Here is a 26,349-nt window from a genome sequence, read left to right as displayed (position 1 = left end):
TACACATCTGACAAGTACTCCCATGTGACTATGACAATCATAGATTAATGTTAGCTCAAACCACTACTCAGTTATCTGATAGATAACTTGTAGGGGTAATTGAGGATTTGGTCAATCTCTACTTTATTACTCATATCTTGCTCTATTGATGTAAAGATATAAAAATACATATTTAAACAGAAAGCGATTAAGGGAGTGTGTCTTACAGATACACATGTTCAGCTGGTTGAGAGTAAGGATTGATAGTCTTAAACTGAATCGTTAGAGATTCAAATGTTTTGAACAAGCTATAAGTTATCGTTTCAGACTCTCACTCTGCATGTTTGACTGATTGATAGTGACTAATAGTATTTAACTGTAATAAACTGAATCGTTAGAGATTAAAATATTTTTAGGGCTTCCAAATCAGGTTTTCAATGTGAGTAAATCTGATGAAAGCACTGCCTGGCGAACATTTGACTGAGAGTCTTTGAAGAGTCAACTTGAAATGAATCCCACAGCATCGGAAAGTTAGTGAGAAGAAAAGAACAAACTAACAAATTCAATAAAAGGAATGAAAGATTAAATCATCCTTCATGAAAACAGTATTCTGTGGATATTTTTTCTGAACGCTCACAAACTGATGCAATCACGCTCGCAGCAGCATAATAGATGAAGTTATATCATGTTATAGTCATATCATGCATTAGCAATAGATGCCATAAGCTCTGTCTATAATTCATGAATCTATATTTAAAATCACAGATAGCAGGTGGAAGAAGACTACTTCCAATGGTATTTAGTACAGTTGTAATGTTGCTACATCCTTACAATAAAATAAAATATCTCAGAACAATGGGGGGGGGTCAGTCAGTCGTCAAAAAGGGACATTTGTGAACCTCTTTGATTTTTCTGGTTTCTTTTGATCTGGAAATGAGAGGGAGGGAGGTTTTTAAAATCTCCTTAAACTCCCCCAGGCTTGACCAGCCTCCCATAGGGTTAATGACCGGGGCCTAGTCTCTGTTGATTAATACACATACTCATAGGATGGATGTGGGGTGTGTGTGTGTGTAGAGTGTGTGTGTGTGTGTGTGTCAAACCCTCGCCTGTGATCAGTGGCTAAGGGTTAGACGGTAGACGCCAGCCCACCCCACCTCTCCACGGTGTACCTCCATTGATAAGATTATATTAATTGGTATGAATAGAGAGCACTTTCTCCTCCTACTCCACCTCTCCTTGTATACGTTTACCATTATACTCATTAGATTCCCCAGTGCGGTGCCTCCCAGCCAGCTTCCCTTGTCCTCCACATCCCCCTGGGGTCTCCTGGGAGGCAATTTGCATCTCTCCATGGAGCCTCTCTGGGGTTATTGAGGAAATATTAGCCTCTTTTCTTCCCCGGCCGACCCTTTGATTTATTTGGAGGCTGGGCTGGTAGAGTGGCAGGCCCATCTTAATGACTGGTCCTGGTGCAGAACCCCTGGTGCAAGCCACTCTTTGATCCACGCTGGAAAGGTGCAATTGACAAGCACCACTGAATAATCATGTTATGTGTGTGTGTTTGTGGGGGGGTCTGTGTGTATATCTCAATGTATATGTGTGTGTACTGTATGCACAGCTTAGATAGGTGGACCTTGAGAAATGACAAGAGGGAATCCCTTTGCTGTCAGGGTCAGTGCGTTCAAGTTGCTCAGTGTCTCTGATCACCCAGAGTGCATTGTGGGTTAGATTATAAAGGTTAATAAATACAATTATGTTTGATTGGAAAGGTTTGTGTTTACTTACTTGTATCCCTAGCTATATCTATGTGTTTTTTATTATTTTATTGTTTGCTTGGAAGGGGAAAGTTATTTTCCTTCATTCGAACCAGGAACAGTTCATGGGCAGTTGTTATTATTATTGTTAGTCTTTGCAGATAATTTACTTCTTGTTTATGGGCCTAGGACTAAGGACCACATCCCCACTTCTGGCCAGCCATATAGTTCAGCTCAGCTGCCACACAGTAGGTGTAGCAATCTAACAACACTCTAACGGCCTGCTAGATTACACATTCTTTACCTGGAGAATACACTAATTGCCGAAAGTATTTTAAAACGGAATAATATTATCGGAGAACACACAGATTTAAAAGTATAAAGTACTTTAAATGGGGGACAATGCTCTGTTCTACTGATGATGAATAATGCTGAATCAATTGAGTTTGGGTTGCTTTGTACTGTAGCTAGCTAGTGAGAGGTCCTTGTTATACCCCCTTCTGCCTGATCCATCCTTGCCATGTACTCTGTACGACTGATGGAGCCAGATATTCATGTTACGTTTTTAAAGAAAGGTAATGAGAGATTTTTCATCCTGATATGTGCGATGCTTGACATTCCTCCAGATGTAAGCGTGCTGATGCCTGCTCACTCGGCAGAGAGAGGAGCCTGTCCTCCGTTTGGAGAGGAGTTTGACACTGACATCTCTTTCATGTGATTGGTCACGTGTGTGACTACAGAAAAGTGGCTGTGACAAAGTTTTATAGGCCTATATTTTATATAATTCCATCTCAACAAAAAGACAGGGTGCAATCTGAGCATGCCCGATCATGATCATAGCAATTGCTTGTATCATGCATATAGCCCCAAAGTATTTACAGTGCCTTGCGAAAGTATTCGGCCCCCTTGAACTGTGCGACCTTTTGCCACATTTCAGGCTTCAAACATAAGGATATAAAACTGTATTTTTTTGTGAAGAATCAACAACAAGTGGGACACAATCATGAAGTGGAACGACATTTATTGGATATTTCAAACTTTTTTAACAAATCAAAAACTGAAAAATTGGGCGTGCAAAATTATTCAGCCAATTAAGTTAATACCTTGTAGCGCCAACTTTTGCTGCGATTACAGCTGGAAGTCGCTTGGGGTATGTCTCTATCAGTTTTGCACATCGAGAGACTGAATTTGTTTCCCATTCCTCCTTGCAAAACAGCTCGAGCTCAGTGAGGTTGGATGGAGAGCATTTGTGAACAGCAGTTTTCAGTTCTTTCCACAGATTCTCGATTGGATTCAGGTCTGGACTTTGACTTGGCCATTCTAACACCTGGATATGTTTATTTTTTAACCATTCCATTGTAGATTTTGCTTTATGTTTTGGATCATTGTCTTGTTGGAAGACAAATCTCCGTCCCAGTCTCAGGTCTTTTGCAGACTCCATCAGGTTTTCTTCCAGAATGGTCCTGTATTTGGCTCCATCCATCTTCCCATCAATTTTAACCATCTTCCCTGTCCCTGCTGAAGACAAGCAGGCCCAAACCATGATGCTGCCACCACCATGTTTGACAGTGGGGATGGTGTGTCCAGGGTGATGAGCTGTGTTGCTTTTACGCCAAACATAACGTTTTGCATTGTTGCCAAAAAGTTAAATTTTGGTTTCATCTGACCAGAGCACCTTCTTCCACATGTTTGGTGTGTCTCCCAAGTGGCTTGTGGCAAACTTTAAACAACACTTTTTATGGATATCTTTAAGAAATGGCTTTCCTCTTGCCACTCTTCCATAAAGGCCAGATTTGTGCAATATACGACTGATTGTTGTCCTATGGACAGAGTCTCCCACCTCAGCTGTAGATCTCTGCAGTTCATCCAGAGTGATCATGGGCCTCTTGGCTGCATTTCTGATCAGTCTTCTCCTTGTATGAGCTGAAAGTTTAGAGGGACGGCCAGGTCTTGATAGATTTGCAGTGGTCTGATACTCCTTCCATTTCAATATTATCGCTTGCACAGTGCTCCTTGGAATGTTCAAAGCTTGGGAAATCTTTTTGTATCCAAGCTTTAAACTTCTTCACAACAGTATCTCGGACCTGCCTGGTGTGTTCCTTGTTCTTCATGATGCTCTCTGCGCTTTTAACGGACCTCTGAGACTATCACAGTGCAGGTGCATTTATACGGAGACTTGATTACACACAGGTGGATCATTGGATCATTGGATCATTCAGAGATCCTCACTGAAGTTCCAGAGAGCGTTTGCTGCACTGAAAGTAAAGGGGCTGAATAATTTTGCACGCCCAATTTGTCCGTTTTTGATTTGTTAAAAAAGTTTGAAATATCCAATAAATGTCGTTCCACTTCATGATTGTGTCCCACTTGTTGTTGATTCTTCACAAAAAAATACAGTTTTATATCTTTATGTTTGAAACCTGAAATGTGGCAAAAGGTCGCAAAGTTCAAGGGGGCCGAATACTTTCGCAAGGCACTGTATATATGGTGAGCTCTCACATTTACTAAAAGCCTAAATCCATACAACTAATAAATAAATAAAATAAATAAATACAAATAGCAAAGCTACCAATGCATTCTACATCTAGGCCTACATCACACATTCAAAACAGATGAGAAGATATGAATCAACAGCTCATGTCATGAAGGATGCAACAAACACAGTGGTACATGGAAATGTGCCATTTTCAACAGGCATGAACAGCACTGCACAGCTTGCCAGAACCAGCCGAGTAGATGAGTGTGGCGGCGATATGCTTTAGTTAGAGTGTGTCCCAAATGGCAACTTATTCCCCATTTAGAGCCATAGGGCTCTGGTCAAAAGTAGTGCACTACTGTATATAGAGAATACAGTGCCATTTGGGACTTAACCAGTGACTGTTTTCTTCTCAGTATTTGTGTGTATCTAAACAGAACAGATATGATGTTCATGAACCATCTGTCTGCTGTAGTATTCACAGTGACTGTGTCCCAAATGGCACCCTACTCCCTATATAGAACACTGCCTTTGACCAGAGCCCATAGGGAAAGTAGCTGCTCCTCTGTGGCCACTGGCCCTGGTCTCCTCCTCATTGTGAGAGAGAGAGAACTCACTAAAACGGTCACATGAATGCTTGAAAAAAACCTCAGACCTAAGATTTTTTTCTTCTCCTTAAAAAGGAGAGAAGTTTAAAACTAACAAAGCCCAGGGAAATCCCCATCAGACATCCCTCCCTTAATCCATTTAATTTTGAAAGGTATTGTTTAAAGCTTCAAAGTTTATATAGTTTAATCCCCTCTCTAACACTACGGGCAGAAAATGAGGCCATGTCAGCAGTTTGAACAGATATAATCTACTCCACACAACAGAAAAGCCTTGTGCTAGACAAGGTTGCGTAGGTTCCCTGTGAACTCAAACGTTTGATGTTGCTACCTGCTATTGAACATGACTTCTGTCTTAACCCAACTGTCACTCGCTCCCTGTCCTCTTTTATCACTCCCAATGTTCTCTCTACACCTTTTTTTCATCAGTAATTCTTCCATCACAGCCATTTAATTTATTCTCTTTCTGTTTTTTAGAGAAAAGGGCATGAAAAGGTTTGGGGGTTTGGTGCGAGGTGTAGTTTTTTACATGCTCTTTAGTCTTAACTCTGAGAAAGGAAACTAGCCCACTTGGTTTTTACTGACAGGATGTATTATTCTTTTGTTTAGTGAAATTCGGGGCTTGCTTTCAGAGCATGTTTCTGGCTAGATGAATTTGAGTCCACTCAACATTGCCACAACTTTACATCACTATTGCCTTCATGGTGTGTAATCAGCGTTTTTTCTCTCTGTTTTTGTTATTGTTCCATAGAATAGAAAGAAGGCTCAAGGCATGTTCTATTATTCTTACATTCTTTCCCGAACCTTTGTTTACTGAGTCCAAATATACACACCACAACCTATTTTAGAACATAGGCTATTAATATATAATTTTAATCTATAACAGTGTCTGTGTCCCAAATAGTTCCCTATTCCCTATATAGTACACTACTTTTGACCATAGCCCTGTCAGCCCTGGTCAAAAGTAGTGCACTTGTGACTAATGCATTTCTTCTCATTAGAACTGTTTGAGTCAAATACATGTCTTTTTACTCTAGCAGTGGATGACATTGTTTGGCTATCAAAGGCTTTGTGTAATTACATTACCATGATTCAGGCTGACAAGACTGAGTGCAGTGCGTCTGCTCAGGATACAGTCATACGTAATCACACCCCGAATCAGGATACAGGCATACATAATCACACCCCGAATCAGGATATAGGCTAGAGGTTGACCGATTAATCAGATTGATTCATTAGGGCCGATTTCAAGTTTTCATAACAATCAGAAATCGGTATTTTGGGCGCCGATTTGACGATTAATATATATATTTCACCTTTATTTAACTAGGGAAGTCATTTAAGAACACATTCTTATTTTCATTGACGGTCTACGAACGGTGGGTTAACTGCCTCGTTCAGGGGCAGAACGACAGATTTTTACCTTGTCAGCTCGGGGGATCCAATCTTGCAACCTTACAGTTAACTAGTCCAACACAATAACGACCTGCCTCTCTCTCATTGCACTCCACAAGGAGACTGCCTGTTACGCAAATGCAGTAAGCCAAGGTAAGTTGCTAGCTAGCATTAAACTTATCTTATAAAAAACAATCAATCATAATTCTAAGTTAACTACACATGGTTGATGATATTACCAGATATTATCTAGCATGTCCTGCGTTGCATATAATCTGACTGAGCATACAAGCATACAAGTATCTTAAGTATCTGACTGAGTGTTGGTAGGCAGAAGCAGGTGCGTAAACATTCATTCAAACAGCACGTTCGTGCGTTTTGCCAGCAGCTCTTCGTTGTGCGTAAAGCATTGCGCTGTTTATGACTTCAAGCCTATCAACTCCCGAGATGAGGCTGGTGTAACCGAAGTGAAATGGCTAGCTAGTTAGCGTGCGCTAATAGCGTTTCAAACGTCACTCGCTCTGAGCCTTCTAGTAGTTGTTCCCCTTGCTCTGCATGGGTAACGCTGCTTCAATGGTGGCTGTTGTCGTTGTGTTGCTGGTTCGAGCCCAGGTAAGAGCGAGGAGAGGGACGGAAGCTATACTGTTACACTGGCAAGACTAAAGTGCCTATAAGAACATCCAATAGTCAAAGGTTAATGAAATACAAATGGTATAGAGGGAAATAGTCCTATAATTCCTATAATAACTACAACCTAAAACTTCTTACCTGGGAATATTGAAGACTCATGTTAAAAGGAACCACCAGCTTTCATATGTTCTCATGTACTGAGCAAGGAACTTAAACGTTAGCTTTCTTACATGGCACATATTGCACTTTTACTTTCTTCTCCAACACTTTGTTTTTGCATTATTTAAACCAACTTGAACATGTTTCATTATTTACTTGAGGCTAAATTGATTTTATTGATGTATTATATTAAGTTAAAATAAGTGTTCATTCAGTATTGTTGTAATTGTCATTATTACAAATAAATAAAACAAAAAATTGGCCGATTAATCGGTATCGCTTGTTTTGGTCCTCCAATAATCGGTATCGGCGGTGAAAAATCATAATCGGCCGACCTCTAATACAGGCATACATAATCACACCCCAAATCAGGATACAGACGTAAATAATCATACCCCAAAATCCCTCTAGAGAGAGTGGATGTTATTGTGATGTAGATTACCTTTTGTTGACAAGCTATCTGGATGATAAAAATGAACTTAATCAAGCCAAACGTCATGTCATCTACAAACGTCATGCAAGTCTGGAACCAACAGGGCCCTGCACAGCTTCTACCCTCAAGCCATAAGACTGATAAATAGCTAGTTAAATAGTTAACCAAATACCTACCTGGACTATCTGAGTTGACCCCCCTTTGCACTAACTCTTTTGACTCATCACACTGCTGCTACTGCTTATTATCTATCCTGTTGCTTAGTCACTTTACCCCTACCTACAGTATATGTACAGATCTACCTCAATTGCCTCGTGCCCCTGCACATCGAGTCTGTACTGGTCCCCCGTGTATACAGTATAGTCAAGTTAGCGTTACTCATTGTGTTTTTATTCCTTGTGATATTATCTTTTTATTATTTTCTATTTTTCTCTCTGCATTGTTGGGAAGAGCCCTTAAGCAAGCATGTCACTGTTTGTCTATCTATACCTGTTGTTTACCAAGCATGTGACACATAACATTTGATTTGATGTATGAAACTGCCCACTTTATTCTCTTTATTCTCTTTACAAGCACCATTGAATTTATTGCAAATTCATAATTGTGAGCTCTAAATTTACAGTAGTTGCTGAATAGCTGTGTTATTATTACTGTGTTATTATGAGAGTTGTAGGCTACACTAATCGTTTTGGGCCTGTTTCTCTTGTGTCTCTGCATGGGTCTGTCTGGGTAAAGGTGCAGTCTGTGATATTAACTATCATTTGTTTAAGTATATAACTTGTTAATGCCTCAAAAGCTTACCCCATCCTAAGCAAAGATATCTGGTGTCGCTGGGTCTATGTGGTTATTGGTTAACTGTAGGCTTTAGACCACACTGCAGCATATGAACTGAACCAAGCCTTTCCTATTCACTGTGGCATTGAGGAGAACAGTGCTGTGCTCTCCTCTCATTGGGACTGCTGAAGAGTCAGACTGAATCTCTGCCTGTTTATTTTGATCCGTGGGTTTTGATACTCACACTTGAGAGGCAGCTTCATAAATTCACTATGTGTCAAATAAATCAATAGTTCCCATTAGCTGAGGAAGTTGTGGAGCTGCTGCAGTACTTGAGGGGCAGCGCCGCCCCCCCTTGTTGTTTAGATGTGTGTTTTCTCTCCCACTGAAGGCAGAGGCAGAGACATACTACATGGGGATGGGTGGCTGTCTGTTGATCCATCCAGACAGCTCCAGTGGTTGAACTGGTCTGGTTGACTGGTCCTAGTTGGGAAGAGGGAATTCCTTTGGACACTAGTCCCAAACTCAAAAGCCTTTAGCACTGATTCTCTACTGATGTTAAGACTGGCTAGCCTGGCACTCTTTTGTGATGTTTTCAGGCTATTCACATGATATTTTAGCCATTTCCTGGACATTATGATAAATATGGTGATGAATGGAGCAACAGAGATATTTTCGTTATTTTTGTAATTGTAACACAAAATTGCAATAAAAAATGTAATAAATGTCATATTTTTTTGCAGGTTTTGGTGAGGGTCAAGAGTAAGACTTTTAAAGTTTTAAATGCTTTTCTACAATGCTTTTAAAGATAATGGGTCATTGAGACAAGCTGGTTATTAAATATCTCAGAAAGGTTTATGTATCTTCAGGGAATCCAGAATAATAATGATAATATGCAATTATCGCCTCCCTTTTTCTTCTGTAGTAACCTCAAGATAAGGTGCTATACGAGTGTTCCTGAAAGTGCTGATAGACCCGTGAAAAAATATTAAAAGAAAGAAAGAAAAAGCCAAGTAACATATTATACATATCTGGGAGGTGTTTCAGTAAGAGCTCTTGTTATTCCTTCAGTAGAATTTGGCTGAACATAACCGTTCCATTTCAGAGAATTCTAGAACATGATGATTACTGAACATTCTCTCATATAAAATGTCTTAGGGAATGATGCAGAGCTGGATTAATGGTAATACATCTCATTGATAAGATACAGATCGATCTATGCATACGGTTTAAATGTATTTAAGATTATAATCCTTGCAAATAGCTTCCAGAAAGGCAAAGTCAGCCTTTTAACATTGACTAAATGAAGTAAATAGAAGCAAAAAATATGTTTTCAATTGCATCCCTGTTGAACCCTGAATGTTTGCTTTTGGTTGTTATATATGGAGCAGAGAGAGAGAGAGAGTCATATCGCATGCTAGTAGCCCCACTAATGAGCCTTTGAAGCTGAAATCATATTCTGATGGCTTTGCCACCCTGCTGTTCGGGGGGTAGCAGTGAAGTTAGCTTTAAATGCAGAGCGTCTGTTCTGCCTCTCCCTCCCTGCTAACCCAAGCCCCTACAGTAACACCACAGCAGACGGAGGGAGCTCGGAAGGTTTTACCTCAGAGGTGGTAACAGTGAAGCCACTCATTAACACTGAATTTACCACTTTGTTAGCGACGTAGCTTCCTGCAGAGAGCAGCCAACACTGGATCATGTCAAATCCACTGAGCATACATTGTAGACTACACAATAGTTCCACCCAAATGGCACCCTTTTCCCTATAAAGTGCACTAATTTTGACCAGAGCCCTTATCGGCCTTGGTCAAAAGTAGTGCAGTAAATAGGGAATAGGGTGCCATTTGAGATGCAGTCTATGTCTATCAGCTTGGGCTACAACAACCCTGCCTGGACACTTCACATTGTACCAAGCTGTAAAATACATCACATCGCCTCAGTCTCACAGCTTGGCTATTACAAGGCTGGGAAGAGTGTTAAATATTAGAATATTTTATTAATGTATTTTCACTCTCTTAAGTGGCTTGTTTAACATGTTCAACAGTTGAGTCTATATTACATTTTGCAATCTGTCAAATGTTGATTGCTGTTTATATGTTTGTTAGTGATGGGGGGGGGGAAATCGAGACGTATTGTGATATTATTTTTCATTATATCGGTATTTGACTCAAAGTATCGATTTGTTGGCTGCACCTGTGGCAATACTCTTGCATCCTATAGCTTGGTGTCCATCTTCCAAAATAGTTTGCCAACATGTTTTCAGCATTTTATTTTTCTGACTGATCAAAACTTGTTTTCTCATAAACCTATAGTGAGCAATATGTTTGGAGCATCAAATCGCAATACATATAGAATCATGAGAATCGTGAGAACAGTAATACATCGTAATACATCGTATCGTGAGGCCCCTAGCAATTCCCAACCATAATGTTTGTGTGTGTGTGTGTGTGTTTGTGTGTGTGTTCATGGGTGTGTGTGTGTTTATAGATGTATGTGTGTTTATATCTCTTTATGTATGTGTATACCTGTGTGTGTGTGTGTGTGTGTGTGTGTGTGTGTGTGTGTGTGTGTGTGTGTGTGTGTGTGTGTGTGTGTGTGTGTGTGTGTGTGTGTGTGTGTGTGTGTGTGTGTGTGTGTGTGTGTGTGTGTGTGTGTGTGTGTGTGTGTGAGGGAGGGGGAGTGTTTCCATGCGTGTGTTTGTGTGAGTGTATGTGAGACAGACAGATTGTGTAGCCCGACGCATGCCAATTTGTCAGGATTGGAGCAACAACAGTGTCGTGCTGGGACCCGTGTTAGCACCATCACAGAGTGCTAAGACTGAGTATGATCTCATTGGAAGTCTACTTTGTTCACATGGAAATTGGTCAATTTTTGCAGGCGTCTGGGAGCGTTCGGGGGAGGAACAGGAAGGTTGTATCCCAGAGGTGTGCTATGGTAATTAAGAGCCCTCACCAGGGTATCTGAGGCTAACAGCAGGGTTTGTTGTGAAGAGAAGTGGTGGACTAGGGTGTTAGGAAAATCATAATGCAGTACCAGAGAGCCGATCAGAAGAGTACTGTGGATGAAACTCTCATTGTGTGGAACAATTGGAGAGAAAGTAGGCAGAGCTGACACTGAACACTGACTGATTTTCTGTGTGTATAAGGAATAATAATTGTTTGTTATTCAACATAATATTAGCCTGCATTTTGACTTTGAACCAATACAAGTGTTATGGGTTGGGCTGTATATATTTCCTTTTGCCACATTTAGACTTGTTTTAATCATCCATTTTTCATCGCCTTTAGCCCTCAAAACACAATATAAATTATTGAGTATGTTTTAAGCTGATTTGGTGTTTTTTCTCTGTTTCTCTCTTCTCAGAACATACTGGGGAGATGGCTGATATAAAGCCAAATGCACAAGAGGACAAAGAAGGAGATGTGGTGGAACCATTGTGTAATAGCTCCGTTGCCACTCAGGAGCCATTACAGCGTCACACATCCTCCCTTAAGAACAATGCTGCAAGGTTGTCAGAGCAGCTGTCCTCTGACAGACTCCCAAACCCTTTAAATGGAGCACAGCCCAGTCCAATTGTACCCAGCAGTGTCCCTGCTGTTCCCCACACAGCCCAAGCAGCCCATTCACTACCTTTTGTAGCACTTGTTAATGGACCTGCTTCACACCCTAACTCAGAGGAGAGCTGTGGCCTGAACAAAGACAGCACAACGCCCAACAATGTCCTGGTGGAGCCCCAGGACACCCAACTATGGCAAGCAGGGAGGGACACAAGCCCTCAGGTGTTACCGCCACCCAGTGAGCTTCAATCAGACGCCCTGAAGAACCCAGCAGGGCCAGGGCCTGTTCTGAAAACATTAGCCACCACGCAGCCAGAGGCCAACAACACGTCACCATCTGACTCTGGGGAGAGTGAGGCTGAACTTCCCTACCAGGCCCGTGACACCACCTTGTCAGACCACAGTCCACAGCCTCACCAAACGCCAATTAACCAAATATGGACGGCTGAGGGAGTCAAGGCTAGAGCTAGATCTATATGGGACTTACACACCACAGAGTCCTCTGAGAGCTCGTCGGACGGTTCTGACGGGGCTGACTCACTACACTGGGATTCTCAGAAAGAGCTTATACGGGTGTTGTGGAACAATCGTAACGTTGACAACAGCTTACAGGAAAACACTGCGGGAGTGGGAGTGATGCCTCAGCTTGCCAGCCAAAGACAGAGGAAGCGTAAAATACACCTGGTGGGTACGTCAGGCTCTCCTGAACAAGTTTACAACAGCAGCTCAAATCACACCTACAAAAAGTGGCATATTGAAGAGGAGGAAGATGATGACGAGGATTTTGACATCGCCAACGTAAATGATGAGGATTTCCCTTGTAAAAAGGCTGATGTACAATCTTCTGTGAATTCATGTCAAGAGCATCCCAGTGACAGTCCTGTAATCATCAAGAAACTGATTATAAGAGCAGATTGCCACGAAGACAATCACTCCGACTCCCTCTTTAGTAGAAAACCCAAGCAGCTAAAGACAGAGCAATCCGAACAAGAACCATCGTTCTTCCCATGCACAAAGTGCAATGTTAATTTCAAGGAGAAAAGGCATTTGCATAGACATATGATGTATCATTTAGATGGGCATAATCATCAGATACGCCACCACGAGAACGTTCCAAGGCCTTTTATATGCAAGGAGTGTGGGCGTTCGTTCCGCGATCGCAACTCCCTCCTCAAGCACATGATTATCCACCAGGAGAGACGGGAGAAACTTATGGAGGAGATACAGGGACTCAACAAACTCCGAGACGAAGGCAGGAACGCCAAGCTGCAGTGCCCGCAGTGTGTGTTCGGGACCAACTGCCCCAAGACGTTCGTCCAGCACGCCAAGACACATGAGAAGGACAAACGTTATTACTGTTGCGAGGAGTGCAACCACATGGCCCTGACAGAACGGGAGCTTGAAGCACACCTGTACGCGGTGCATTGTGACACACTGCAGTACAAGTACAAGAACATGATCAAAGATGAGGAGTCAGAGTTTCCTACAAATAACAATGAAGATAATGAATCAAGATCTGTTGTGTTTCACTGTAAAGTGTGCCCTTTCAGCACCCAGAATCAAAATGACCTGAAGAGCCATTGTGACCTAATACACCAGTTTTGTGAAGATGAATGTGAAAGTCCACCGTTTAACAAAGCATCTGACCATCAAGATCAATATAGGCTAGCTGGCCCGTCCAAAAAAGCAGATTTAAAACTCCTACAGCTGAAGCAAAAGTTCTGTATTAAAAAGCCTGCTTTCTGGAAAAGAGCAGATTTGCCCTTTTGGTCTAGTAGTGTAGCTGACTTTTACACGAGAAACAAAGCAGACGCACAGAAGTATTATAAAGATCTTACTGCCTCACAGTTTAAATGTAGTCTTGGCAGCTCAACAAAACAGCTGTCACCATCTATGTGGAGGAGCGACAAGCCAAACAAATTATCTCCCAAACCAACAGAGAAAATAGACGTGACAACAGGTCTCCCTTATGTTGAGGAAGACAATCAACAATACGACCATGTCATTTCAGGAATCTCAGAAAGGACAAAATATCCCTCAAATGTTGATGTGTTGGTTACATCCAAGATGGCTAAAATAGGCCAGATGCTAAATCATAGCTATGACTCTGACAAGAGTCAGGGAGATAGCAACGACTTGACCTGCAGGAAGTCAGAGTCCCAAGCTGTTACCCGAAAGTCTCCATCCAAACGAAAAATGTCCACACCATTCCGCAACACTGTGGACAAGGTGGTTGATAATGTTTTTCCAAAACTGAACCCAAAGTTAAGAGAGACTACCACTCCTGAAGACACAGAAGATGATGATTATGAGGATACGTATGACTTTAGTGCCTACACCAGCGAGGCTACAGCCAATTTCCTGGATAGTAGTGAGAATGAGAGGAATCCCTATGCCCGTAGCTACTTCATACGCAGACAGAGGGGCTCTTTTGTTAAAGAAGATCCTGCACCTGCCGCTGATGTCGGACATTTTGAAAAGAACGCTACTCAGGCTGACCACCATTTTGAAAAGACTGAAGTCAAGGAGGGGGAGTATGACAGCGATGACATACAGAAGCTTATCATCAAAGAGGAGTGTATAGAAAGCTCAGTGTGTGACGATTCTCCGGAGTCACCCACCACCACCAAAACACACAACCAAAGTCTCTCCTATGAGTATGACGTCTCCCCTCCATGTGGGTCAGAAAGAAAGTCCTGCCCCTATTGTCCTGCTGTGTTTGAGTCGGGGGTGGGCTTGTCCAATCACGTGCGAGGGCACCTGCACAGGGTGGGGCTGAGTTATGATGCTCGCCACGTGGTGTCACCTGAGCAGGTAGCTTCACAGGACCGACAGCCACGCATACGCAGGAAGATCCCCTCTGTGGCACGGAGGATCAAAAAAGGTGAGCAACTTATTATATTTTCCCTGTCTTTATTCAATTACTTATTGTTTCTTATTGTACTGTAATAGGGTAATTCATCTGTAATAAAAGTAATCTGTAATCACATCTAACAATATTTGTGACTGCTTTTTTCACAGTCAAGTGTGTCGTGTTATTCTTTTATAGATAGTGTGTAATATTCAAAGTTACCACAAAGTTACCACAAAGTTACATAGTAATTTACCTAGATCGCTTTGGGTAAAAGCATCTGCTAAATTACTAAAATGTTCATGTAAATATAGATATTGTGTTAAAACCTTTTTTTAAATCTTCATGTTACAGCTGAGAAGCCGGAGTCTCAGGCGGAGCACACCTGTCCCTTGTGCTGTGGCTGGTTTGACACCAACACGGGCCTCTCCAATCATGTGAGGGGACATCTAAAGCGGATAGGGAAGACCAGCACCACCAGCACCAGTAAGAGTCCAGTGTGTATCCTTAACGAGCTGCTACAGGATGAGCAGGAACACCAGAACATCCTCCAGACCCTCAACAGGTACTATAAACAATTCCTCCACAAGTTACTGTTTACACCTTTTAGGGATATAATAGAATATTCTATCTTATATCAGCTATATATTTATTTTGAATTTGTCTTAATTTTAATGTATTTTTCATTTTTTCTACTTTTATGTCATTGTACTTTTTCATGTACCTCCCTTGCTATATGTTGTGACTAGTGTATCCTATATCATTGTTGTGTTTCATTTGAAATCTGAACAGGAAGCAGTTCCTCTCTCGACCAATCATCTCCCAGAAGTTCATCGGGAGTGATGGGCTCTTCCTGACACCCACAGGGTTCCCTGTGAAGATCCAACATGGCTGCCAGCCAGGCCAGGATGGCAATTCCACTTCATGGGGGCCCAGTGCAACTACACCCAGGCAGGAGGAAGTTAAGGGAGAGGAGTTATTTTCTGAAAGGAAGAGTATAGAGGTACAGTTGTTGTGTTGTTTTTTGGTGCTATGTTCTTTTGTGTGTTGTACTTTTACTCTTAGTTATGTTGCTTGTAATTACATATTTTTTTATTCTGTAAGTGTCCTTGGGTATCTTGAAAGGCGCAAGTAAAATGTATTATTGTTATTAATAGTATTATTATTATTATTACAGATACGAGGGGTCAGGGAACCTTCCCAGGGCACTTTAGTAGAGCTGCTGAGGAAGAAGAAGTTGGACATGGAGCAGGGGCAGCTGAGGGATAACAGCAGATCGTATGTAGCAGATAGGAATCACTTTACTGTGACCAAAGAGAGGTTTGAGGAGAGACAGAACCAACAGGCCAGCAATCTGGAACCACACTGGGCCCAAGGTAAGCAGATTCACAGCTAATTTCTATACAAATCAGAATATCATGTCTTTTTAGCGACCAGAAAAAATAATACTTTTTTTTTGTGATACGATTTTGAACAGTGGATAAAAGGACCTACATAGCCAAAATATCATTTGTTTTCTGCGAAGTAACAGAGTGAAACACTATACAGTTAAAAACTACAGAGTTACTTTATCTGCCAAATATATTTTATTAATGGTACTGATTATTGTAGTGCAATAAGGCCCCTCTGTGACAGCAAAACATATATGACATATGATCAGTCTGTTTCAAGTGATGTAGAATCAAAGAAGACAAGAAAGCCAGTTAAGCCAGATAGATGATGGATAGAAGTGACAGACAGCTTTATTAGCTTAATTGGGTCGCCAGTCTGTTCTTTTCACAGTGTTCATAGGCTTGATCAGTTTAGTCCTTTGCAGATAGGTATGATTATTTTAGGTGATTTTTAGAACAGTTTTATTGAGTGCAATGATAGAGAGTTAAGATAGTAGTTTACCCTCCAATTACAGTAGATCAGCTTGCCATAATGAAACACAAACTTGTCTTGTTCCGCAGCTGTTTTGTGTGTTTTATTATTGACAGGCACTCATGTTAAATCACAAACTGTCATTCAAATTGAGCTTCATTAAATATGTATGTGAGCATCATCATAATATCCCAGTACTCTGTCTGCTCTTCTGTCAGCAACCTTGAAGTCACCAGAAAACATTATTATTGTAACGCACACAAAAATAATAAATTGGCTTTGAAATTGAAATTAAAACCTGTCACGTCCTTTTGATGTGGTTCTGGGAGCACATCAGCTGTGTTTACACACCTTTGTTTAATCTCTGTCCAAATAACAGTTTCCGTCCGTTTCGCAGAAAGATTAATAAAGATGTCTAAATCAGATATCGGAGCCTCCCGAGTGGCACAGCGGTCTAATGCATCACTACAGACCCGGGTTCGATCCCAGGCTGTGTCACAACTGGCTATAACCGGGAGTCCCATAGTGCGCAGCACAATTGGCCCAGCGTCATCCGGGCTAGTGGAGGGTTTGGCCGGGGGGGCCGGCTCTGTAGTTGGCTTATTGCACTCTATCAACTCCTTGTGGCGGGCCGGGCACCTGCAGGCTGACTTCGGTCGTCAGTTGAACGGTGTTTCCTCCAACACATTGGTGTAGCTGGTTTCCGAGTTAAGCGGGCGGGTGTTAAAACCTCTTAGGGAGGCTGCGAATTTTCGCAGCTTTTTGTTAAAAATCGCGCAACATTTCAGCGCCCTGCTATTCATGCCAGGAATATAGTATATGCATATGATTAGTATGTGTGGATAGAAAACACTCAGACGTTTCTAAAACTGGTTACATCACGGCTGTGACTATAACAGAACGTGCGTTTCTTCGAAAAGTGCAGGACAATCTGATCACTGAAAATGGAAAAAAATATCCATGTGCCACTTCCAAGAATTGTTAAAGGTGAACCAGATTAAATGAGGTCGAGGTTGCAATACCTACAGCTTCCACACGATGTCAACAGTCTTGGCATTTGCCTACTATTTGTTACTTGGTCAAACGAAGAAGAGACAAGCCATTTCTTCAGGTATCCGACCGGATATTTTGGTTGAGATTTATCTAGACATTATTTCCAGACAGACACCTATGGAATTGACATCGCCTCATGATCAATTTTATTTCTTATTAACGTGTACTAATACCTAAAGTTGCATTACAAAAGTATTTTGAAGTGTTTTGTGAAAGTTTACCGTTGACTTTTTTAATTTAAAAAAATGACGTTACGTTAGAAAACGCTATTTTTTTCCGTTGTTCACACAGTCTTGATAGATCGATATCTAGGCTATATATGGACCGATTTAATCGAAAAAAGACCCAAATGATGTTTATGGGACATCTAGGAGTGCCAAGAAAGAAGCTCGTCAAAGGTAATGAATGTTTTATATTTTATTTCTGCGTTTTCAGTAGCCCCCGGCTATCGCAAAATCTGTCGTTTTAAGTAGCGTTGCAGTACTTTGGGGGTGTATGCTGTCAGATAATAGCTTCTCATGCTTTCGCCGAAAAGCATTTTACAAATCTGACTCGGTAGCTAGATTCACAACGAGTGTAGCTTTAATTCAGTACATTGTATGTGTATTTTAATGAAAGTTTGAGTTTTATTAAAAACTATACGTGGCGCACATGAAATTTCCGCTGATTGATGTTCCCACCTCGGAACCACGGCCCTAACAAGTTTTAAGGAGCGCGGTTGGGTGGTCATGTTTCAGAGGACGCATAACTCGACCTTCGTGTCTCCCAAGCCTGTTGGGGAGTTGCAGCAATGAGACTAGATCGTAATTGAAATTGAGAGGGAAAGGGGGGTAAAATACAACAACAGAAAATACAAAAAAATATATAGATTCTAATCTAGATTCTAATGATTAGCCGTTCTGTGGCTGACATTGTTGAATGTCATAGTAACTTTTTACATTATAGCTGAAAGCTGAAACCTTAAAAGGGAGAATAGACTGACTCTGACATTCAGATTTAATCACCTAACTAAGGCTTTTACACCATTTTGGTGTAATCAGTGTTATGTTAAATGGAGATTTAACACATACACTGGGGAGAATACTGTATAATATATACTTAAGCTTTTTTATGGGCATTAGTTAATTAATCAAGAAGAGATTCATTTTGCACATGCAATTGTTGAAAACGATTTGCAGGTAATTTAAATAACCTTTAGTGGCTTGTCATGGTTAAAAAACACCTCCGTAGCAGATGTTTTCCCCCCTATTAGGTGTGAAATGAATGGGAAGCTGTCTCTATAATTTTCACACCACTGCCAGTAGCTTCAGGACAGCCTGCATAGAAACTTGGTGTGGGCTTGTCATCCAATCAAATCTGCTCTAAAGGGTGTACTGAGAGACCTTTCCTAGCCTGTAGTGACATGCCAAACTATTGTAATTCATGTGCAATATTGACACAATCAGCACAGTATGAATTTCTTATCATAGCCTAAATCAAATTCTAAACCCAGGTGAAAATAGGCACCCTGGAGTTCTTAGATTGTGATAAACATTACTCTCAACAATACATCTCCAACTGCAGAGTGCAAAACAGATCTTTCCAATATGAAAACAGATGGAGGAAGAGGTGATGGCACTCAGGGAATAGCAGTTTACTTCATGTTCATCTCTATGTGCTCTGTAGTCACTTTTAGCCATATTTCTTCAGATTTTTCCTTAGTCACTTCAACTCACCTCCAGATTATATTTGTCAAAGACGCTCATCAAAGACCCTGAAACCAAACAATTTATTTAGATGTAATGTGTGTAGAAGTTGAACAAACAAAATGTCTCTAATGGAAGATAACTGTTAATGAAATAAAAAACGAATGGAGCGAGGTAATCCGGAGGCTTAGTGGCATTTGAATAAAATGCTATACTCTTGACACTATTTCAAAGGCATTCTCTTGCAAGAAAAGTGTTGTTAAGGAGTGTTTTGAACATATTTTACATTTTGAACTGAACTTGTGTGTGCTTTGCTTTCTTTTGAAATGTCTCTTTCCCTTTCACATGTCTCACTTTTCCAGAGAGAAATGAATCTAATAAGAAGATGTGCATTCACTGTAACACAACCTTCCCCAGTGCTGTTAGCTTGTCCAATCATCTTCGCGCTTACGCACGCAGGAAGAGGATCGCCATGATGGAAGGAACAAGTAAGTTCTCTGAGCCTGGTCAGAAAAATCAAAAAAATAAAGGCACATTTCTGAAATTACAGTATTAAATGTTCCTTGTAGAAAATGTACACAACATTGCGTCCCAAATGGCGCCCTATTTTCTATATAGTGGACTACTTTTGACCAGAGCCCCATAGTGCTCTGGTCAAAATTAGTCCACTATATAGGTAGTGTTCTGGTCAAAAGTAGTCCATTATGTAGGTAGGGCTCTGGTCAGAAGTAGTCCAATACATAGGTAGTGTTCTGGTAAAAAGTAGTCCATTATGTAGGTAGGGCTCTGGTCAGAAGTCGTCCACTATATAGGTAGTGTTCTGGTCAAAAGTAGTCCATTATGTAGGTAGGGCTCTGGTCAGAGGTTGTCCACTATATGCAGTTGAAGTCGGAAGTTTACATACATTTAGAATGGCGTCATTAAAACTTGTTTTTCAACCACTCCACAAATGTCTTGTTAACAAACTATAGTTTTGGCAAGTCTGTTAGGACATCTACTTTGTGCATGACATAAGTAATGTTTCCAACAATTGTTTCACTTATAATTCACTGCATCACAATTCCAGTGGCTCAGAAGTTTACATACACTAAGTTGATTGTGCCTTTAACGAGCTTGAACAATTCCAGAAAATTATGTCATGGCTTTAGAAGCTTCTGATAGGCTAATTGACATAATTTGAGTCAATTGGAGGTGTACCTGTGGATGTATTTCAAGGCCTACCTTCAAACTCAGTGCCTCTTTGTTTTACATCATGGGAAAATAAAAATAAAAATCAGTCCTCCGAAAAACAACAACAAGTCTGGTTCATCCTTGGGAGCAATTTCCAAATACCTGAAGGTACCACGTTCATCTGTACAAAGAATAGTACGCAAGTATAAACACCATGGGACCACGCAGCCGTCATACCACTCAGGAAGGAGGTTCTGTCTCCTAGAGATGAACGTACTTTGGTGTGAAAAGTGCAAATCAATCCAGCAAAGGACCTTGTGAAGATGTTGGAGGAAACAGGTACAAAAGTATCTATATCCACAGTAAAACAAGTCCTATATCGACATAACCTGAAAGGCCGCTCAGTAAGAAAGAAGACACTGCTCCAAAACCGCCATAAAAAAAGCCAGACTACGGTTTGCAACTGCACATGGGGAAAAAGATGGTACTTTTTGGAAAAATGTCCTCTGGTCTAATGAAACAAAAATAGAACTGTTTGGCCATAATGACCATTGTTATGTTTGGAGGAAAAAGGGGGAGGCTTGCAAGCCAAAGAACACCAACCCAACCATGATGCACGGGGGTGGCAGCATCATGTTGTGGGGGTGCTTTGCTACAGGAGGGACTGGTGCACTTCACAAAATAGATGGCATCATGAGGAGGTGGAAATGATGTGAATATATTGAAGCAACATCTCAGACATCAGTCAGGACGTTAAAGCTTGGTCGCAAATGGGTCTACCAAATGGAAAATGACCCCAAGCATACTTCCTAAGTTGTGGCAAAATGGTTTAAGGACAACAAAGTAAAGGTATTGGAGTGGCCATCACAAAGCCCTGACCTCAATCCTATAGAAAATGTGTGGGCAGTACTGTAAAAGCATTTGCAAGCAAGGAGGCCTACAAACCTGACTCAGTTTCACCAGATCTGTCAGGAGGAATGGGCCAAAATTCACCCAACTTATTGTGGGAAGCTTGTGGAAGGCTTCCTGAAACATTTGACCCAAGTTAAAAACAATTTAAAGGCAATGCTACCAACTACTAATTGAGTGTATGTAAACTTTTGACCCACTGGGAATGTGATGAAAGAAATATAAGCTGAAATAAATCATTCTCTCTATTATTATTCTGACATTTCACATTCTTAAAATAAAGTGGTGATCGTAACTGACCTAAGACAGGGACTTTTTACTAGGATTAAATGTCAGTAATTGTGGAAAAACTGAGTTTAAATGTTTTTGGCAAAGTGTATGTAAACTTCCGACTTCAACTGTAGTGGTCAAAAGTAGTCCATTATGTAGGTAGGGCTCTGGTCAGAAGTAGTCCACTATATAGGTAGGGCTCTGGTCAGAAGTCGACCACTATATAGGAAATAGGGTGCCATTTGGAACACAACCTGTGACTCTCTGTCCTGGTGTCAATCAGTTGTATGGAGTAAATCTGTAGTAAGTTGGTCTGTACTGACTTGGCCTGTACTGAGATGGTCTGTGTTTTCCAGCCTATTCCTGTATACAGAAGAAGCCTAGGTTGAGGGCTGGACCAAAGAAGAAACTATTCTCAGCTCTCCCACCTGCTGTTGAGGAGATGTACAGACTCACCTGCAGGTATGTAGGACCACAACAAGCTTCTGTCACTTGTCGGTTTTGTTGGCGTCTTGATCTGTTGTGCATCCTGTGGCCACAAGGCACAAATATATCCTGGATTACCCTTTTAATACTGTGAAATGGTCATGTATTGGTTCTAAAATATACACTACATGGACAAAGGTATGTGGACACCCCTTCAAATGAGTGGATTCAGCTATTTCAGCCACACCCGTTGCTGACAGCCATGCAATCTACAAACAGTAGCAGTAGAATGGCTTTACTGGAGAGCTCAGTGGCATTGTCATAGGATGCCACCTTTCCAACAAATCAAATCAAATATATTTATAAAGCCCTTCATACATCAGCTGATATCTCAAAGTGCTGTACAGAAACCCAACATAAAACCCCAAACAGCAAGCAATGCAGGTGGAGAAGCATGGTGGCTAGGAAAAACTCCCTAGAAAAGGTCAGAACATAGGATGAAACCTAGAGAGGAACCAGGCTATGAGGGGTGGCCAGTCCACTTCTGGCTGTGCCGAGTGGAGATTATAACAGAGCATGGCCAAGATGTTCAAACGTTCATAGATGACCAGCAGGGTCAAATAATAATAATCACAGTGGTTGTCGAGGGTGCAACAGATCAGCACCTCAGGAGAAAATGTCAGTTGGCTTTTCATAGCCGATCAATCAGAGTATCTCGACCGTTCCTGCTGTCTCGAGAGAGTTGAAAACAGCAGGTCTGGGACAGGTAGCATGTCCGTGAACAGGTCAGGGTTCCATTGCCGCAGGCAGAACAGTTGAAACTGGAGTAGCAGCACGGCCAGGTGGACTGGGGACAGCAAGGAGTCATCAGGCCAGGTAGTCCTGAGGCTTGGTCCTAGGGCTCAGGTCCTCCGAGAGAGGGAAAGAAAGAAAGAAAGCGAGAAAGAGAGAGAGAATTAGAGAGAGCATACTTAAATTCACACAGGACACCAGATAAGACAGGAGAAATACTCCAGGTATAACAGGCCCAAGCCCCCCGACCCATAAACTAAGGCATAAATACTGGAGGCTGAGACAGGAGGGGTTGGGAGACACTGTGGCCCCATCCGACGATACCCCCGGACAGGGCCAAACAGGCAGGATATAACCCCACCCACTTTGCCAAAGCACAGCCCCCACACCACTAGAGGGATATCTTTAACCACCAACTTACCATCTTGAGACAAGGCCGAGTATAGCCCACAAAGATTACTGCCACGGCACAACCCAAGGGTGGGCGCCAACCCAGACAGGAAGATCACGTCAGTGACTCAACCCACTCAGGTGACGCACCCCTCGTAGGGACGGCAGTTAGCCAGTGACTCAGCCCCTTTAATAGGGTTAGAGGCAGAGAATCCCAGTGGAGAGGGGAACCGGCCAGGCAGAGGCAGCAAGGGCAGTTCGTTGCTTTCCGTTCACCTTCACACTCCTGGGCCAGACTACACTCAATCATAGGACCTACTGAAGAGATGACTCTTCAGTAAAGACTTAAAGGTTGAGGCCGAGTCTGCCTCTCTCACATGGTTAGGCAGACCATTCCATAAAAATGGAGCTCTATAGGAGAAAGCCCTGCCTCCAGCTGTTTGCTTAGAAATTCTAGGGACCGTTAGGAGGCCTGCGTCTTGTGACCATAACGGACGTGTAGGTATGTACGGCAGGACCAAATTGGAAAGATAGGTAGGAGCAAGCCCATGTAATGCTTTGTAGGTTAGCAGTAAAACCTTGAAATCAGCACCTTGCCTTAACAGGAAGCCAGTGTAGAGAGGTTAGCACTGGAGTAATATGATCACATTTTTGGGTTCTAGTCAAGATTCTAGCAGCCGTGTTTAGTACTAACTGAAGTTTATTTAGTGCTTTATCCGGGTAGCCGGAAAGTAGAGCATTGCAGTAGTCTAACCTAGAAGTGACAGAAGCATGGATGAATTTTTCTGCATAATTTTTGGACAGAAAGTTTCTGTCAGTTTGTCAGTCAGTTTGTCAAATATCTGTCCTGCTAGAGCTTCCTCAGTCACCTGTAAGTGCTGTTGTTGTCAAGTGGAAACGTCTAGGATCAACAATTGCTCAGCCGTGTAGTGGTAGGCCACACAAGCTCACAGAACGTGACCCCCCAAGTGCTGAAGCACGTAGCACGTACAAATCATCTGTCCACGGTTGCAACACTCACTACCGAATTCCAAACTGCCTCTGGAAGCAACGTCAGCACAATAACTCTTTGCTTGGGAGCTTCATGAAATCGGTTTCCAAGGCCGAGCAGCCGCACACAAGCCTAAGATCACCATGCGCAATGCCAAGCGACGGCTGGTGTGGTGTAAAGCTCGCCACTCTTGAGGGATGAATCATGCTTCACCATCTGGCAGTCTGGGTTTGGCCAGGATAACGCTACCTGTTTGGTGAAGGAGGATTAATGGTCTGGGGCTGTTATTCATGGTTTGGGCTAGGCCCCTAAGTTCCAGTGAAGGGAAATCGTAACACTACAGCATACATTGACATTCTTGAAGATTCTGTACTTCCAACTTTGTGGCAACATTTTGGGCAACTGTTTCAGCATGACAATGCCCCATGCAGAAAGCGATGTCCATACATAAATGGTTTGTCGAGATCAGTGTGGAAGAACTTGACTGGCCTGCACAGAAGCCAGCGGCACCAATGTGTCGGAGGAAACACCGTACAACTGGCAACCGTGTCAATGTGCATGCGCCTGGCCCACCACAGGAGTCGCTAGAGCGTGAAGGGACAAGGACATCCCGGCCGCCCAAACCCTCCCCTAACCTGGACGACGCTGGGCCAATTGTGCGACACCTCATGGGTCTCCCAGTCGCAGCCGGCTGCGACACAACCCGGGATCGAACCCGGATCTGTAGTGACGCCTCAAGCACTGTAGTGCCTTAGTCCGCTGTGCCACTCGGGAGGCCCCAAAACTCCATATTAAAATGTCCATGATTCTGGATTGAGATGTTTAACGAGCTTGTGACCACATATTGTATTGTATGAATAGTGTTGCCTTCTCAGATACTAAGTTGTAGGGGTGTAACTGTACATACCAAACCGTTCGCTACCAGGACCTCGGTTCGGTCTGCCCTGTGAACCATAATGAAAACATTAAAAAACTATATTTACGCAATAAAAACACTAGGCCTATAGGCCTCTGCCTCTTGAGTAAATCAAAAAACATTTCAGGCTATTCTGTTAAAACAACTAGAGCCTATGCACATGTTGTAATCAAAATTCGAATCTTAATTTGCGCATTTCATACTGTCCTTTTGTGAGGAATTAGTTATGTACGATGGTGTGTGGTTGGGTCGATAAACCAGAATTGGAGTATCCTCCAACATCGTTTAAATCTCCAGTTTGGGAACATTTTGGCTTCCCAGTAGATTACAATGGCGATAGACAGAGAGTTGTGGATGCAATGTTAACAGTATGTTTCCACACTCAACGAGAATAGCCTATGCAGCTGCCAACACCTTAAATATGTTGACACATTTACACCGATATTACCCCAGTTTACCGGAGCAAGATGGAAACGCAAATAAACAATAACTCAACATCGTCTCCCCTCTGCATTCAAGCTGATTCTGATTCTGACCGGACCAAAGCTGATTCTGACCGGGCTAAAGAAATTACAAGAGTGATAGGTAGGCTATGTTTATATTTTTTTACAGCCATTGATTTATAGCTGCGCATATGCACCCATTCTCGGAGGTTGAGAATAGAGGGTTTCAGCACCTTGTGAAAGTGCTCGAACCACGTTATGAACTTCCCTCTTGCATTGCACCCATTTCAGAAAACATGTAGTACCCGCTCTATATAAGCAAACCAAAGCCTAAGTTTACAATGAATTACACGCATTGACCACCTATCAAATTACCCTGGAGTGGTAGATGTACCGTGCTACAGACACAGCCTCATTATAAGATTCACAAGTGCATATCTGGTACTGAAGGAGGCAGTTGCATGGTGCGTTCAAACCAAGTGGGAAGTGGGAATTTACCACATACGACTGGGGGAAAAAATTTACTCTAACGCCCCTCCAACTGGTATATACTAGTGGGAAACTCGTCTATCATCCTGAGCACCCACTTCTCCCACATGGTATCCTCTGATGTCACCTACTAAGGAAATGGCTTCTATAACAACATTTTCAGCAGTTATATGCAACAACAAAACATTTATAAAAAGCAATCTATTAATGTGGTTTTTGAACTCTATCATTTGTTTACAAGCATGATATCTGTCATTTTAGTGTATGGTTGACACAGCTTGTTGGCCATTAGCCAATCAGCATTTCTGAATGCATTCAACTGGTATTTATGACTTCACA

The 26,349-nt window shown here is 42.0% G+C and overlaps 1 protein-coding gene across 4 annotated transcripts in view; it reads left to right on the top strand.

The window, feature by feature from the left end:
• The window catches only part of LOC118393025 (zinc finger protein 644-like), a 46,849-nt gene that overhangs the window by 9,668 nt on the left and 10,832 nt on the right, over window positions 1-26,349 (top strand). For 3 of the 4 annotated variants that reach the window (XM_035785192.2, XM_035785181.2, XM_035785203.2), the window contains 6 exons: window positions 11,569-14,646; window positions 14,968-15,178; window positions 15,406-15,616; window positions 15,791-15,989; window positions 19,577-19,702; window positions 21,920-22,025. In XM_035785192.2, coding sequence (XP_035641085.1) covers window positions 11,583-14,646; window positions 14,968-15,178; window positions 15,406-15,616; window positions 15,791-15,989; window positions 19,577-19,702; window positions 21,920-22,025 — 3,917 coding nt within the window. In that variant the 5' untranslated portion in view covers window positions 11,569-11,582. Of the gene's footprint in view, window positions 1-11,568; window positions 14,647-14,967; window positions 15,179-15,405; window positions 15,617-15,790; window positions 15,990-19,576; window positions 19,703-21,919; window positions 22,026-25,597; window positions 25,664-26,349 lie in introns of all 4 variants that reach the window. The other variant, XR_004827483.2, reaches the window with a different exon arrangement.

This window comes from Oncorhynchus keta, chromosome 1 (assembly GCF_023373465.1).
Source record: "Oncorhynchus keta strain PuntledgeMale-10-30-2019 chromosome 1, Oket_V2, whole genome shotgun sequence".
Taxonomy (NCBI): domain Eukaryota; kingdom Metazoa; phylum Chordata; class Actinopteri; order Salmoniformes; family Salmonidae; genus Oncorhynchus; species Oncorhynchus keta.
This window is presented reverse-complemented; position numbering and strand designations above follow the sequence as displayed.